This window comes from Papaver somniferum, chromosome 5 (assembly GCF_003573695.1).
Source record: "Papaver somniferum cultivar HN1 chromosome 5, ASM357369v1, whole genome shotgun sequence".
Taxonomy (NCBI): Eukaryota; Viridiplantae; Streptophyta; class Magnoliopsida; order Ranunculales; family Papaveraceae; genus Papaver; species Papaver somniferum.
The window spans coordinates 46126901-46141427 of NC_039362.1; the positions used below are offsets into that span (position 1 = coordinate 46126901).

General features: G+C 35.0%; 1 protein-coding gene across 1 annotated transcript; it reads right to left on the minus strand.

The window, feature by feature from the left end:
* Window positions 1-488: 488 nt before the first annotated feature.
* On the minus strand, window positions 489-2954 carry LOC113281505 (elongation factor 1-delta-like). The gene is made up of 7 exons (XM_026530276.1): window positions 2871-2954; window positions 2016-2111; window positions 1798-1914; window positions 1613-1706; window positions 1270-1390; window positions 1022-1135; window positions 489-933 (listed from the first exon to the last, which is right to left on the minus strand). The coding sequence occupies exons 2-7, from the start codon at window positions 2099-2101 to the stop codon at window positions 770-772; spliced, it is 696 nt and encodes a 231-aa protein (XP_026386061.1). The 5' UTR covers window positions 2102-2111; window positions 2871-2954; the 3' UTR covers window positions 489-769.
* Between the last annotated feature and the right edge of the window lie 11573 nt (window positions 2955-14527).

A 14527-nucleotide genomic window follows, 5' to 3' on the forward strand; every position in this document is an offset into this window, starting at 1 on the left:
CTTGTTCATCTCACAGGGCAACCGAACTACAACTTCAAATGAGTTCGGTTACTTGTTCTTCATATAAAGTAACCGAACTGTTCAAAATCCAGTTCAAATCCGAATCATTTTGAAGATTAACAAATATTCTAGGAGAGGATGGGGATGAAGAATCAGATGAGTTTTCATCATTTGAATACTCAATCATTTTGAAGATTAATAATAAATCCATCTTTTAATTTAATCTCACTAATTATTTTTAACTAAATCATTCACTAATCATAACCTAAAATTAATTAAAAGGGTAGATTAGATATTAAATAAATAACTAGATATAGGGTGACCTAAAATTACTTTTAATGCCTTTACCCAAAATAAAACCATGGTCACGAAAAAACCATGGTCCCCACAAAATCGTTCCTAGGAAAATAAGATGCATCCAAGGAATTTGTAAGGCCATACAATTGCTGTGCCATGTGCCCAGCTGGCAGCTAAAGGACAAGTTGAGATGATTTGAAGCCAATCAGTTACATTCAATTGGAATGGCTTAAAGCCTTGAAAAGACGGACAATGCAAGCCATCACTAAGCTGTCTTTGAGGGGAACTACACACATTATGGGCTATAGAATACGGATAACCACTTCTAACATTGGACACATTTATAAAGGACAACCAAAAACAAAGGAAAAAATCCCAATAACTAAAGTTAATAGATCGAACAAGATGAGACTTTTCTTACATCAACGGATAACAACTCAAAATGTATCTCTCGCAATATTAGCCCGTTTCTTCAGATTTTGTTGAATGCAACGATATCACAACTCTGAATATACTCATTGGCAGGTTCACTGGTGAGATGATCCTCAATAAGGGAATCAATGGATACCAGGTCATCCACAATTGTCATCATAATTTGCAACTTCTTGATACCATATCCAACTGCGACAAGCTTGGCTGTGATAGGAACAACACAGAAATAAAAGCATGTTAGGAGGAAGTAAGATATGTTTGCATAGTCGGGTACTTGAAAGAAGGTACTTACACATTCCCCATGTGAGGCCTTCCATCTGAACACTCCTAACGGTTTCCTCAAGCTTGGCCATATCTGTCTCGTCATCCCATGGCTTTACATCCAACAAAATTGAAGACTTTCCAGCTGACAGAAAAGTTAGAAAGACACAGTTAGATTTGGTTTTAACAAAATAAAGGAAGCAGAATAAGCTCAAATCTCCATTATACAGAACTAATCGCCCTAGTTTTCAAAAGAGCAAATTAATGAGAGATAATCACATTCTTTCTTTTTGCCAGAAGCCTTGATAGCTGCTGCACGTTCTTCAGCAGCCTTCTTTTCCTCCTCTGTCTCCTCTCCAAAAAGATCAACATCAGAAGCATCATCATCATCATCAGCTGGCTGCAAGTCAAAAAATTAGAATTACAAAGACTCCAATGAACAAACAATAGCTTCTCTATATAAAAAATTAAAACACTTTAGATTCTCTATTACGTGGTATCATGAAAAATTAAGCTTGATATGCTACAAATTGCTAAAATTTACACGAGCTATAAGGTTAACAAGAATTGTCACAATTTATCAACAAAGTAGAACACAATTCAAAAAAAAAAAGAAAGAAACCTTTGCATCAGTCACAGAGGGGGTTGAAACAGACTCTTCTGTGACAGGAGCAAATCCTTCAACTGAGACACCGACGCCTTCAGCAGCAACTCCACTACACCCACATATTGTCAAAAAAAAAAAATCAGTAACCAAACAAATGAAGATACTGGAGAAAAATTTATACAACTTCAAAAGTAGATTACCTGATCCTTAAAAGAGCTTCAATGTGGTTGAACCACCTAGACACATTAATGTATTCTGATGATGGAGCTCCCTTGAGTGCTGCATGCACAGTGATATCATCCTTGGATGCTTGGTATCTATGACATCAAACATGCACAGGTATTGTGACTCCAACTCACAAATAAGAACAACTTGGAATGAAACACAGAAAGATAGGAAAGACATACTACAAACTTACCCACTGATGTAACTTCTTGTCTTGAGATGGTTATCAAGCTTCTCGAGGCCAGCCTTGGAGCTCAAATTATAGAAAGTAACTGCCATTACTATCACACTACAACAAATATGTGCAAAGAAAGATGTAAATTGATGAAATAAAATCAAAATGAAAACAATAGAAGAGTAACAAAAAAACAGGAAAGTTTTGGGGTTTATTCCTCTCAGACAAATGCCTCCGTTAATATCGGGGTTAAAATGGATATATCAGTCTAAGTTAAAGATCCTAAACTCCAACACGACAATACCTGGTATATGCAAACACAAATATCCAAATTCTATTAAATTTCTAACTCAAAATTTGTGATGATACATCAGCACAACCAACCTTTCAAAAACGATAAAATGATCATATTTTTCGTTAAGAAATTCTATGTTACATAACATATTAGTATTTTTCCAGGGTACAAACACAATCCACGGTTTCTGTATCCAACTTCTACAATCGAGCCCAATCAAGTTGAGAAACGAACAGTTCAAAACTACATCAATTGGTACTCATAATAAACCCGCTAACGATAAGCATAATAGTTAGCTTTAAACACCTATATGACAACAAATCACAATCTTCATATTATTAGGGAACCTAAGTAACACTTAATCAGAAAGATCAACTGCGGCAGAACCCTAACCCTGCATTATTCAATCAACATATCAGATCAAGTCATTTACTTATTCGTTTTCAATTATTCTTACACCTGCAAATTGCAAAAAAAAAAAAGAAAAGAAAAAACAAACAAACAAACAAGAACTGAATCCACGATGTCAGAACAGACTGAGGAATATAATTGAGAGACGGGTAGAAGAAAGGCGTTACCTTTAATGAGAATAGCAACAGATCCAACGAGGGAGAGAAAGAAAGTGGGAAATCTAGGGTTTATTGAAATAAGCCTAGTCGTATGTGTCTATAGGGAAACTTAGGCTAAGGCCCAACATATGGATGACCCATAATATGAGGCCTTTAATTAAAAGAAGTTCAAATTTAGGCCTCAAATTATTAAAAGTCGTTGATACCCTTATGCATATTGTCAAGCCCATAATTAAATAAAATTTAAATTTAGACTCAAAATTATTAAAATATTATGTAATGATGTTCCAACCACCTCCGACCACCACCGTCACACCATCTCCGACCACTACCGCCACCAACCACCTTCGACCACCAACGCCAGTCACCTCCGACCACCACCACCGCCGTCAGCCACCTCCGGCCAGCCACCGCCAACCACCTCCGACCACCACCGTCAAACCACCTCTGACCACCACCGCCAGCCACCTGCGACCACCGCCGCCACCAACCACCACCCTCAAACCACCTCCGACAACCACCTTCGACCACCAGCCATCGCCACCAACCACCTCCGACCACCACCTCCACTGACAACCGCCGCCGCCAACCACCTCCACCACCACCAACATATGGCATGTGTATCCAGAAGTTACACATGCATATGACATGTGTAACGCAAAGTTACACTTGTATATAGATGTGTGCTCAGTAGTTATACATGTGTACGCAGAAGTTACACATGCATATGACATGTGTAATTACAAGTTACACATGCATATATGTGTACTTATTAGTTATACAACAAAACTACACATAAAAAATACATGTATTACTTTAATATTCATTTACAATAATTTGTTTGTTTATCAATAATAGTAATTGCTTGTTATTCACAACAAACGAGTCAAAAAACTAGATATGTAAAAAGAAATCCTCGAAATAAGCCGCTATATCTTAGAAATAAGCCACGATATCCTACAATAGAAATATTCTCTTTCCTTCTTGTCTTCCTCGATTCCAAAATGCTTGGATATCTGAAAGAAAATAAATACTCATGGGATTAGGTTAGGATGAAGAAAAAAAACAGAATTTGTAGAGAATATGTCATGTAACCAACTTAAAGTAATCAGAAAAAAAAAAAACTATGAAGAGAGATGTGTAATCAGAAATTACACATGCATATGGCATATAACTTGTGTAACAGTAAGTTACACATGCATCCGACTAGTGTAATAGTAATTCAATCACTAAAACCAGAAGTTACATATTCAATCAGTATGTGTAAGTAAAAGTTACACATCTAATTAGCATGTGTAACTTCTAGTTACACGTCTATTTAGCTTGTGTAACTAGAAGTTATACATGTAATTAGCATGTGTAATTAGAAATTATACATCTATTTAGCTTGTGTAACTAGAAGTTACCAACATCATAGTTAACAAAATGATGTACCTTGACTCTCAAATGGAAAGCATCCTAGGCTTCTATTACATCTACCACTCCAAAAGCATCCTAGAGATAAACACCAACATTACAAAAACCGGTACAGTAAGACCCAAATAAAACATCCATCATTAAGCTGTTATTACATCTACCAATCTAAAAGGAAATTCACTAGCAAAATTCAAAAACTTTGCCTAGTACTTCCAGATGCTACTATTACATCATTTTTGCACAATTTATCCATGTCCAAATGAAACCCATGAATATAAGAGGGACAAGTACCTTTATCTGAAGATGTAAGTACTTGACATAGTCAACGATATCATCCATGAGCAAAGGATCATCCTGTCAGTGCGCGCAAACCACATTGAGACCTACATAGACATCAATTGATCCAGAAAAGTTTATATTTATTTAGAAATTACTTCTGTAGAAATGCATATTAAGATACATACTAGAAAATATTAAGAGTAAGTGATTTACCAACAATCTGAAAGGTTCTCAGACATTTTTGCAGCCAATCCAATTGTTCTTATGAGATTTATAGTAAATCTGGGTTGGTTTGCAGCTGATAAATCCATCTTTAAACAACTTCCTAATGTGTTTCCCTGCATAAAACAACACAAAACTAGTAGATTAGCAAACGAGATTCAATTAGATTAGCAGGTATGCCTCTAAGAACTGCATATCCGATCAAATTAGCATGTGTAACTATAAGTTACACATCTAATTATCATGTGTAACTACTAGTTACACATCAATAGCCTATCAATGCTAGTTAAACGTGCAAACTGTCATGTAGAGTACACATGGTTGCAAACTGATAAGCAAGGATATGGTTATAGAAATCACAGAATATCATTCTCATAGTGGATAGAAGCTGAGCTTATAGTTGGCTAACATATTTAAAACACGATGTGCAGCGAGGTATATTTACGATTGTTCACACATGCTCTAGCAAGATCATGACTACCAACATATAAAAAAAAAACTAAGACAAGCATAATGTAAAGTAGACCCAACTTACAGTGTACAGTACAGCTCCAACATCCATACCAAACTTCTCAGCTTCATACCAAAACATCACCACTAACTCCAAATTCAAATTATCCTCAAACTTGATCCACAACCACCACCACCACTGCCTCCTCATCCTCCTCTAAAACCTGCACCTCCACCATCAACACCACCACAAATATTTAATCAAACTGCATATTTGTAAGCCAAGACTCAAGATGAGCAAACTAAAATCGAACCAGAATGAAAAGAATGCAACTTTAATGGAAAGAATGCAACATTTTCAAGTAAAAAGTCGAACAAAGAGATCCTGACTATCGTTTGAGAAAAATAAACAACTCACTGGTTAACAGAATAATTTTACACATAAATTATTAGTAGTAACAACCATTACTATATGTAAGTAAAATCTATGTAACCAGAAGTTACACATTCAAACAGTTTGTGTAAGTAAAAGTTACACATCTAATTAGCATGTGTAACTAGAAATTACACATCTATTTAGTCTGTGTAACTAGAAATTACACATCTATGGGTATTTCAAACCAATTATTAATTGAAGTATTTAAACTCCAATTATTAGTTGAATTATTTGTGAATCAGTTCAAAGCAACAGCAAAAGTAATAGTATTACGCTCTCTTTTTTTCCACGGCATCTTTCTTAATAGCCTATTAATGTGGACAAGAATATGAATTCTTATGAGGTTTATTAGTATCCCACTCTACTACCCTAATAGATACCACCATTAATAATTAGTGCAGATCAAGTTTCAAATCAAATGATAGTTGAAAAACAGATTTACAGTGACTAATAAAGTCATAAAACAACCAGACAGAAACATAGAAATCAAAGACATTACTGACCTGGATTGTCAACCTTCATCATTAACAAGAAGCCTCTTCCTAATTTCTTGCGTGTTATTCACTTCACGGAGGAGAAAAATGTGTGCACTTTCCTTTTATGTTAAATGTCAAAGATTCGACTCCTGCAGCAATGACAAGCTTATCGTATCCAACCTTGAATCTGTAAGGATTCTTAGTTAGTCCCTGCTCATTAGGTAGTCCTTGATTGCTGACAGTCTCAGAGTACACCTGATAAAAGAAATAGGATTAGGTTACATAAACATTATTACATTTTGGAATTTTGATGGCAACAACACGTGACGTCCAAGCCATGACCACCAATATTAAGTAACAAAAAGTACAACATTAATACAACATAAAAATGAAAGCAAAAGACAGGAAATATTATGGGTACTCACTTCATGACTATCTGAGTCAATTTTCAAACAGTTAGCCAGACAAATAAGAAAGGCTTCTCATAAAGTAGTTAAGCTAATTAACAAAAATAAAATAATGAACAATACGAACAGAATGAATGGTAAATTCACACAATCAACATATACATGACCCAAAGTAGTTTACGTAGATGATTTGAATACTTACAGCTATTTTCTCAGCTGCTTCACAAATTTTATCGACGTTAGCTTTTGATAATCCGTTAAACACCAATTAAACTCTATACAGAAAAGGAAAAATCAATTAAAATTTTGATAATACCACCACATTCCCCACAACTAAGGATTCAAAATCAAAAAGTGAGTTTTACCTTTTGGTATGCATCATCAATCCACTGCAGGTGTAGAAAGTGAAGATCTGTATGGATTTATACGATTTAAAACAAACTGAATATGATTAAAAACATAGATCTATTTTGTATCATCTAAACTATAAGGACTTTACATTAAAATCGCATTTATCGGCAAATCATTCACGAATTCAAACAAAAATAATGAGATCTTGATAAAATCGCTTCAAAAAAACCACATCAAAACCAGGATCAACTCAAAAAATTACATCAAAATTCCAAAACGCAAAGAGTAAAATTCAGATTTATCACCTCTTCAAACAGATATGCTTCTTCTAATAACAAACACGCAGATAATTTAATTAGTTTTTGCTTCTTGAAACAAAAACTAATTAAATCAATACCTGAGGTATCTTCTAATCAACTAAAAATCCAGATTAAATTGACGTAGATCATATCTATTAAGTTCAATCGAGTTGATTGAGCTGTTAAATCAATTAAACATCATCAACAGAGAATCATAAACATCGAAAGTTGAGATCGATGAAACTAAAATCGTTTTCTTCTTCTCCGTAAAACAGCGACGTTGACGATCTGAAAACCCTAAAAAATTTCAGAGCAGAGACGAGAGAGAAGTGAGAGAAAGTGAAAATGAAAATGAATCTGGAAATGAAACCTATAACCTATTTCATTAGGTATATATAGTAAAGGACATTTTTGGTATTACGAATTTCCTCCAAACCCTAAACTTTATTACCAAGCCCTGAAATCTGAAGTGCTGAGCCTAAAAATATTAAAAAGTGAAAGTATGGAGTTGATAGGGGAGGATCCATTTAGTGGGGCTTCTATATATTGAACCCATATAGTAGGGGGTTCTAGTATTTTTCACGTGTCTATATTATGAAGGGCCGTGAAAATCGTAATATCCCGGAGTTTTTCTTTGTCTCGTTTTCGAATCCTAATTTGGGTCGTACCTCAGATAAGGTTGCAACAGTCTCTTGTAGGGCTGGAAACGGATAAATATCCGACAGATATTGATAGGTGAAAACTACTATCAGGCCCATTTTCTCAGTTTTTCCCACTATGAAACCCACGGACTCAAAACTTCACGCGGGCACCCAATTTTTGGGGAAAAATTTCTTAGAGGCCCATATTTATCAAAATTATGTTTTTGTTCTTTTTACCAAGGAACTTTGTTGTACTAGTCTTTCTCTCTATCCCAAATACGCTTCTCTGTCAGCTGAGATAGTTGAGGAATTCATTGATATCAAGTGACAATCCGATCATTATAATCAGGTATTATATTCAGTGAGATTTCATGAATGTTTTTGGATTTATGATTTATCGTGTTACCGTAACTTAAAATCCGATCTGGATTTAGGTTTTTTCTTTTTGATTTTGATTTTCACTGGCTTTCGTTAGAAGAAACATTCTGTGAAGATTCGACTGGAAAAATAGAGAAGAAGAGTGAGGTTGCAATTGAACTTGGTGATGAACGAAAAAGATGAAGAAGCGTTGGGATTTCTACATTGGATTAGGAAAGATTGGTTGTTAGCATATTGGTATTTTCTAGTGAGAATTAATAAGATATAACGTGAGAATTTAGAAACCACATATCTCAATCAGAGTTCATATTTTAATTCAGTTTAGGTATTGTTTTTTTAGACATAAAAGCTTCTCTTGATGATAATCAATTTAAAGATGACCAAAATCAGGTTAGTTTTAAGCTTAATATTATAATATTTCATAAATTTAGTTTACATTGTCTTTTAATGGTATATGAAATGTGCAGCTTACTAACTGAAGAATATCTTCTTTTCGTCTATGACCAGTAGTAGTAACTTCTTGTCTAGGGCTTACTAACTTAAGGAATATGGATATTTACTCCTTTGTTATCCTAGAATCTTTGAGGTGAATTTAGTGATAACTCAGCGGTGGCATTAGAAACCAACAAGGCTTGGTCTTGAGTGCGTGCATTTTTCTGCAAAATGTATGTGTATATTTTCCCCCAACATGTCGGAATCCACCAAGACTTGGATTAAACTAATATACTTAGAAAAAATGATACAAATTTAAGGTCATGATATGCTAAACTACTTATGAGTTTGAGGAGTTGGTGTTATTGGTTTGAAAGCTACAGATGTATTGGAACACGTAATGCAACTCTTATTGTAGGTGGATGAAAAATTATGCAACCTTTTTTTTTTTTGCATAACTTGTTATGCAGTACAGAGAATGGTTGCATAACACGTTATGCAGCTACTTTTTGTTAGTATTGAAACTAACAAAAAAAAGGCTGCATAACACGTTATGCACCTATAATAATATCTGCATAACATGTTATGCAGTCGAGAAAATGGATGCATAACATGTTATTCATCCGAAAATATGACTGTATAATGGGTTATGCATCGAGAAAATTGTTGCACAATCTTTTATGCATCGAGAAAATAGATGTATAACCTGATATGCATCCGTAAATATGGATGCATACTGCATTATGCATCAAATTTTTTTATGTACGCACTAAAATCAACCAAAACAATGGTTACATAACTTGTTATAGATGCATAACTTTGTTATCCAAATGCATAATTTGTTATGCAGTGGAGAAAATGGTTGCATAATTCGTTATGCGTCTGCAGAATGTGTTACGCGTCTGCAGAATGATGGTGGCTGCATAATGGTTATGTATCAAGTTTTCGAAAATTTTGCCTAAAATGATGATCACCTCCGATTTTTTCGTGAAAAACAAAAATTTGATATTCTTATTTGTACTCGTTGCGTAGCTCTCTTAAAAAGATTTCCAACGATATAAAATTTGTAAAATTCCAAGGCGCGGATTTTTAGATATGTTATATCCAAGTTGCGTTGCCAATTATACCCCTGATGCACAACCTGTCATGCGGATGCATAATCCGTCATGCATACATTTTTAATAATTTCATATAATTATGGGTGTCACGGAAATAATTATGGGTGTCACGGTACCCAAAATTAATTGTGGGCTTGACAATGAGAATATTATTTTTTTGGGTCTCCCCCTAATTTTCCCTATTGATAGTTCCGATAAGGTTAAGGTTAAGGATTGTCGGATATCCGATAACATCTGGCGGATATTCAAAAACCCAATTCGATAAGGTTAAGGTTAAGCTATTGGATATCGGATTTTTATCCGTTAAAATCCGATAACTAGGAAAAAAACTAAAAGCTTGAAAAAACAGAGTGCTTGTCTTTTTAAGTTCAAAATGTTCAGTGAAAAGTACAAATCCACACAAGCACAATGTTTAGAGTTAAAGAGTTTACTCCCAGTCTAGTGAATGCAAAAGAAAGTACACAATAGGCTACAACAAAGCCAAAAAAGAAAAAAAAACAATGTCTAGCAGTCACAGAGGCTAACAATCTCAACACGCTAGTGAGTAGCGTCACTTAGTGTGATCTTGCTTGGCTGCCTGGCATGTTGTATCATTGCATCAACTTCACTTCAGTCCATGATTTCCATATCTGCATTCACAAATCACAAAGAATCACTTGATAAGAAAATTCTGACATCCAACATTTCAGTTTCTCAAAGCTTTCACCACTATAAGCAACAGTGCAACACAAGGTGAGCAGAAATTTAATAATAAAGTTGCAGATGAGAGCAGACATTGCTACAAAATGTCTTTCAATGTTTCACAGAAGACAAATGAAGCTGTAGGGCCTGGTAAAACGCTTGTTACCCCCAAGATCTGGTCTAGCCAGTTAAAAATGAACTGCATATGCCTTTCACATTTGGGGTTCTGCAACAGCAAATCCCAAGTCATGGGAACCTTAAGGTCATTCTCACTACCACAAGGAACTGAATTACCACTACTATGAAGAGTGTAAACAAGCAAAATGCATAGGCTTTCACTCAAAAAATCGATATCTAATCTCAATTTTTAACAAAGAACTAAGCAAAGGAAAAGAACTAAGCAAAGGAAAAGAAGATTTACCTGCATCAAAGAAGTCTGGCAGCCAATCACTTAAGCATAACAATGCTTGAACTAATTCTGGACTTAATGAAGTTCTGTGTGTTGTTAGAACCCTTCCACCATCGCTGAACATGGACTCTGATGCTATACTGGTCACAGGAACAGCCAACACATCCCTTGCTATCTTTAATAGAATTGGGCACTTAGCGGCACTTAGCTTCCACCAACTCAATATATCAAAATCGTATTCATCTTGGGGTAACACAGTTGGAAGAATTGGTTCTTCTAAGTACGTCTCTAACTCAGATTTCCGAACATCACATTCATATCATTAACATCATTTTCTAAAGGAAAAGCAACAACAAATTAACTAGACTAGACATTCAAAGTTCTAAGACAGTGCTTTAAGACTAAGAAACACCCACACTATAACTAAACCTAAAGAGACTCAAAGTCTCGTAACAAACCAAGAGCTACACAATCAAAGTACAGCTGACTTGTCTACACTGCGTACATGCTCAGGTCCAGAATAGTCTGAATAGAGTACAAATTTAACAAATTGGACTATCCTGAAAAATCAGTCCATGGTTCAAAATGCTTTTCAAGTTTGTTTTGTACCTAGTTCCTATAACAAGCATGAGATTTCATATAAACCCCTTAACAATTCTCTACAACTAATAAATCAAGATAATGTAAAAATTAAAAAAGGATTCAAAATCAAATTGAAAACCCAATAATCAGTCGTCAACTCGTCATCTCTATTTAAATCGAAAACCCAATCAGGAGTCATCTCTATTCAAATCAAAAACCCAATAATAACAAATTCAAAATCAAAATCGAAAACCCTAATTTTATCTGAATTGAGTTGTAATGAAAAAGTTAAAAGAAGAACATGATTGATTCTAACAGTTAAATACAGAAATATTCAAACATCAAACATGCAAATACGCAATCGATTTGGGGAAAAAAAACCTAACTTCGAAACAATCGATTAAATTCGTGATTAATGACTTACTTCTTGAGTGAGAGTCTCTGATCAAATAACGATCAAATCGATCAATCAGTCCCTCTCTCGATCAAATTACGAGTAAACCGATCTTCTGAGTTTTGTGTTCAGTTTTGCTAGAGAATGAGAAAAAATGAGTAAAGACTAAACAGACTGAATGGTTATTCTCCCGACAGATAAAACCTAGGTGTTGGAAATTACAAGTACACCCCTAGGCTATCGGATATCGGATATTAACCTAACGGAAGTAGCCTAATCCGATTCCGATATCGTTAAGAGGTATTATCGGATAGATTATCGGATTCCGATATCCGATATGTCGGATTAAATCCTATAGGATGTCGGATTTTCGGAAACGGGTCTCGGATTTCGGCTATCCATTTCGGAAACGGATCTCTTGGTTCATTTGGAAGTATAGATGCTCAGTAATTTTTGACAAAATAAATCCAAACCCAAAGTCTTTTATAGAGCAAATCAAAAAATTCATACAACAATATCCTCAAGAAAATATCCAAAAGAATATAAGGATTCGGCAAAGTACGGATTTCAAGGAAAAATGTTCTAGCCTAACATCGTACCGGATAATATCTATAGATGCAGCCTTTAAAAAGGAATATTCCACCATGGGATATGCTTTTATCCTATATTCAGCGGATAACAAGACTTTTATGCACATTGCGGCTGGTTCAGACATGGGTTCTTCGGCTTTCCATGCAGAATCAAAGGCTTTATTAAAAGCCTCTTCTTGGTTAAGTGAAATATATTATCTAGTGTCACCTTAGTTACGGATTACAAAATGTTAGCAGAGACCATCAAAAAGGAATGCAAGATACCAGATTGGAGTGCAGAAAACACCATAAAGGCGACGCAAATAATAGTGCAAAAACTCCCTCAAGCTCATGTGCAGTATATTAATAGAAGATATAACTCCGCAGCGGACCACATAGCAAAGGAAGCTCGTGTAAAGTATCTTCGACACTTTTCTACCCAAATTCAGCAAAGGATATCTCAATCTAGTGTGATGTCCAATATATTTGAAAACAAAGATATTGCAAATCTTATGTACTTTATTGCTTAATTAATATATTACCTTTTCCATCAAAAAATATTTTTTTTGGGGCGTACCAGAAATTTTACGGCATGATGAGTAAGACAAAACTAGGTGAAATAGTAATTATGTGTAGCCCCTCATCCACCCATCAATCACCAAAAAACTCAATACCATTTTCACTCTTGAATAAAACTAGTGGAGTTTACCTCCTTCCGATAGGCTTATTACCAAACTATTCGTTCTCGGGGGACGAAGTTTAGTGAAATATGGTGCGTCGATGGGGTGATAAGTGCATAATTCATATGATTTTAGTGTCCATTCCATACTTGTTTTAGATTTATTCTTACATATTTTCGTATTATTACTTTGGTTTTCTCTTATTTGTCTCTATTAGGTGAATCATCAAAAAAGGAGCTACAAAGTGCTGAAAAGAGCTAGGAATATAAGTATTCCAAGTATCCAAGTGCCCAAGTCCAAGAGAAGTTGAAGAAGTGCGACGAAAAAGAGCAAAATGCTAAAAATCAAGAGACGGGACAAAGACCAAGCTTAACGCATTCAAATTAAGGATTTCTCATCACCATCTTGAAGAGAAATGAAAAATAAAAATAATGCAAAAAGAATGACGTCATTCCGAGTTCGGACGAAGAAGTTGTGGCCAAAACGAGTTTTTATCGAATACCGAAGAAGGTAAAGTATGCATACGGGTATGCATACTTGAAGTCCGAAAATTTCTGCTGGATTTTGCAGTATGCGTACGGATACGCATACTTAAAGTCCTTGAATACCTTATTTTTAGGTTATGAAGGCCTAAGGGCACGTTTGGAGTCGTTATTTCGTTTTTCGGGTCGGGTTCTTGAACCGAACTAAATACGTGAAGACCAAACAATGTAAACCTATAAAAAGGTATTAGGTTATGTAAAATGATATCATATCATTAAGTCACGAAATTGTAAAGCTTGGAGAGAAGAAAATACACACGGAGGAAAGCTAGGGTTTCAGAGTGATTCCTCTTTCGTAACGTTATCTCTTTATTTTTCTCATATGTATATCATGGATGTTTCTACATCTATGAGTAGCTAAAAACCTATTGATTGAGGATGAATTCTAAGTTGTAAACAAGATTTGAGTCATTATATTAATCTACTTTGAAGTTCTTCATGTGATTATCGTTTGTTTATACTATATCGAATATTTATGATTGATTGATAGATTGTTTAAGTGGCCAACTAAATTGATTTGTTGATTTAATCTATTGCTAGTATTGAGTTAGGAGATAAGTAATCGTCGAATAACCTTTACACAAGTAGAAAATGTTGCAAATGTAACAATAAAACACTAAAAGAAGATGTTAGAAATATATTTCTGAAAGGTAAATAAACACTCAATGGACAGCAAACAGAGGACAGAGTCACGTGTTCAACACGCTGTCCTTAACACGATAGTTGACCGGTACGCCTCAAGAATGATTGATGCCTATACCCTGTGGTCAAGTTGTATCCAGGATAAAATTTCCCGTTGCAAGCACTGTTAGCACTACAGTACTTGTCAGTCTTACGAACTCAACAACAATGGCACAAAAGAAATGAAAATACCACACAGAGGGAGAGAGACGAAAAGAATAAG

Bases quoted from the DNA above. Each gene is read 5' to 3' on its own strand.
- LOC113281505 (XM_026530276.1), bottom strand. From the start codon at position 2,101: ATGGCAGTTACTTTCTATAATTTGAGCTCCAAGGCTGGCCTCGAGAAG. The intron at 1,391-1,612 runs GTTTCTTTCTTT...TTTGACTTGCAG, and splicing joins CCTCTGTGACTGATGCAAAG to CCAGCTGATGATGATGATGA. The intron at 934-1,021 runs GTAAGTACCTTC...TTCCTATCACAG, and splicing joins AGGCCTCACATGGGGAATGT to CCAAGCTTGTCGCAGTTGGA.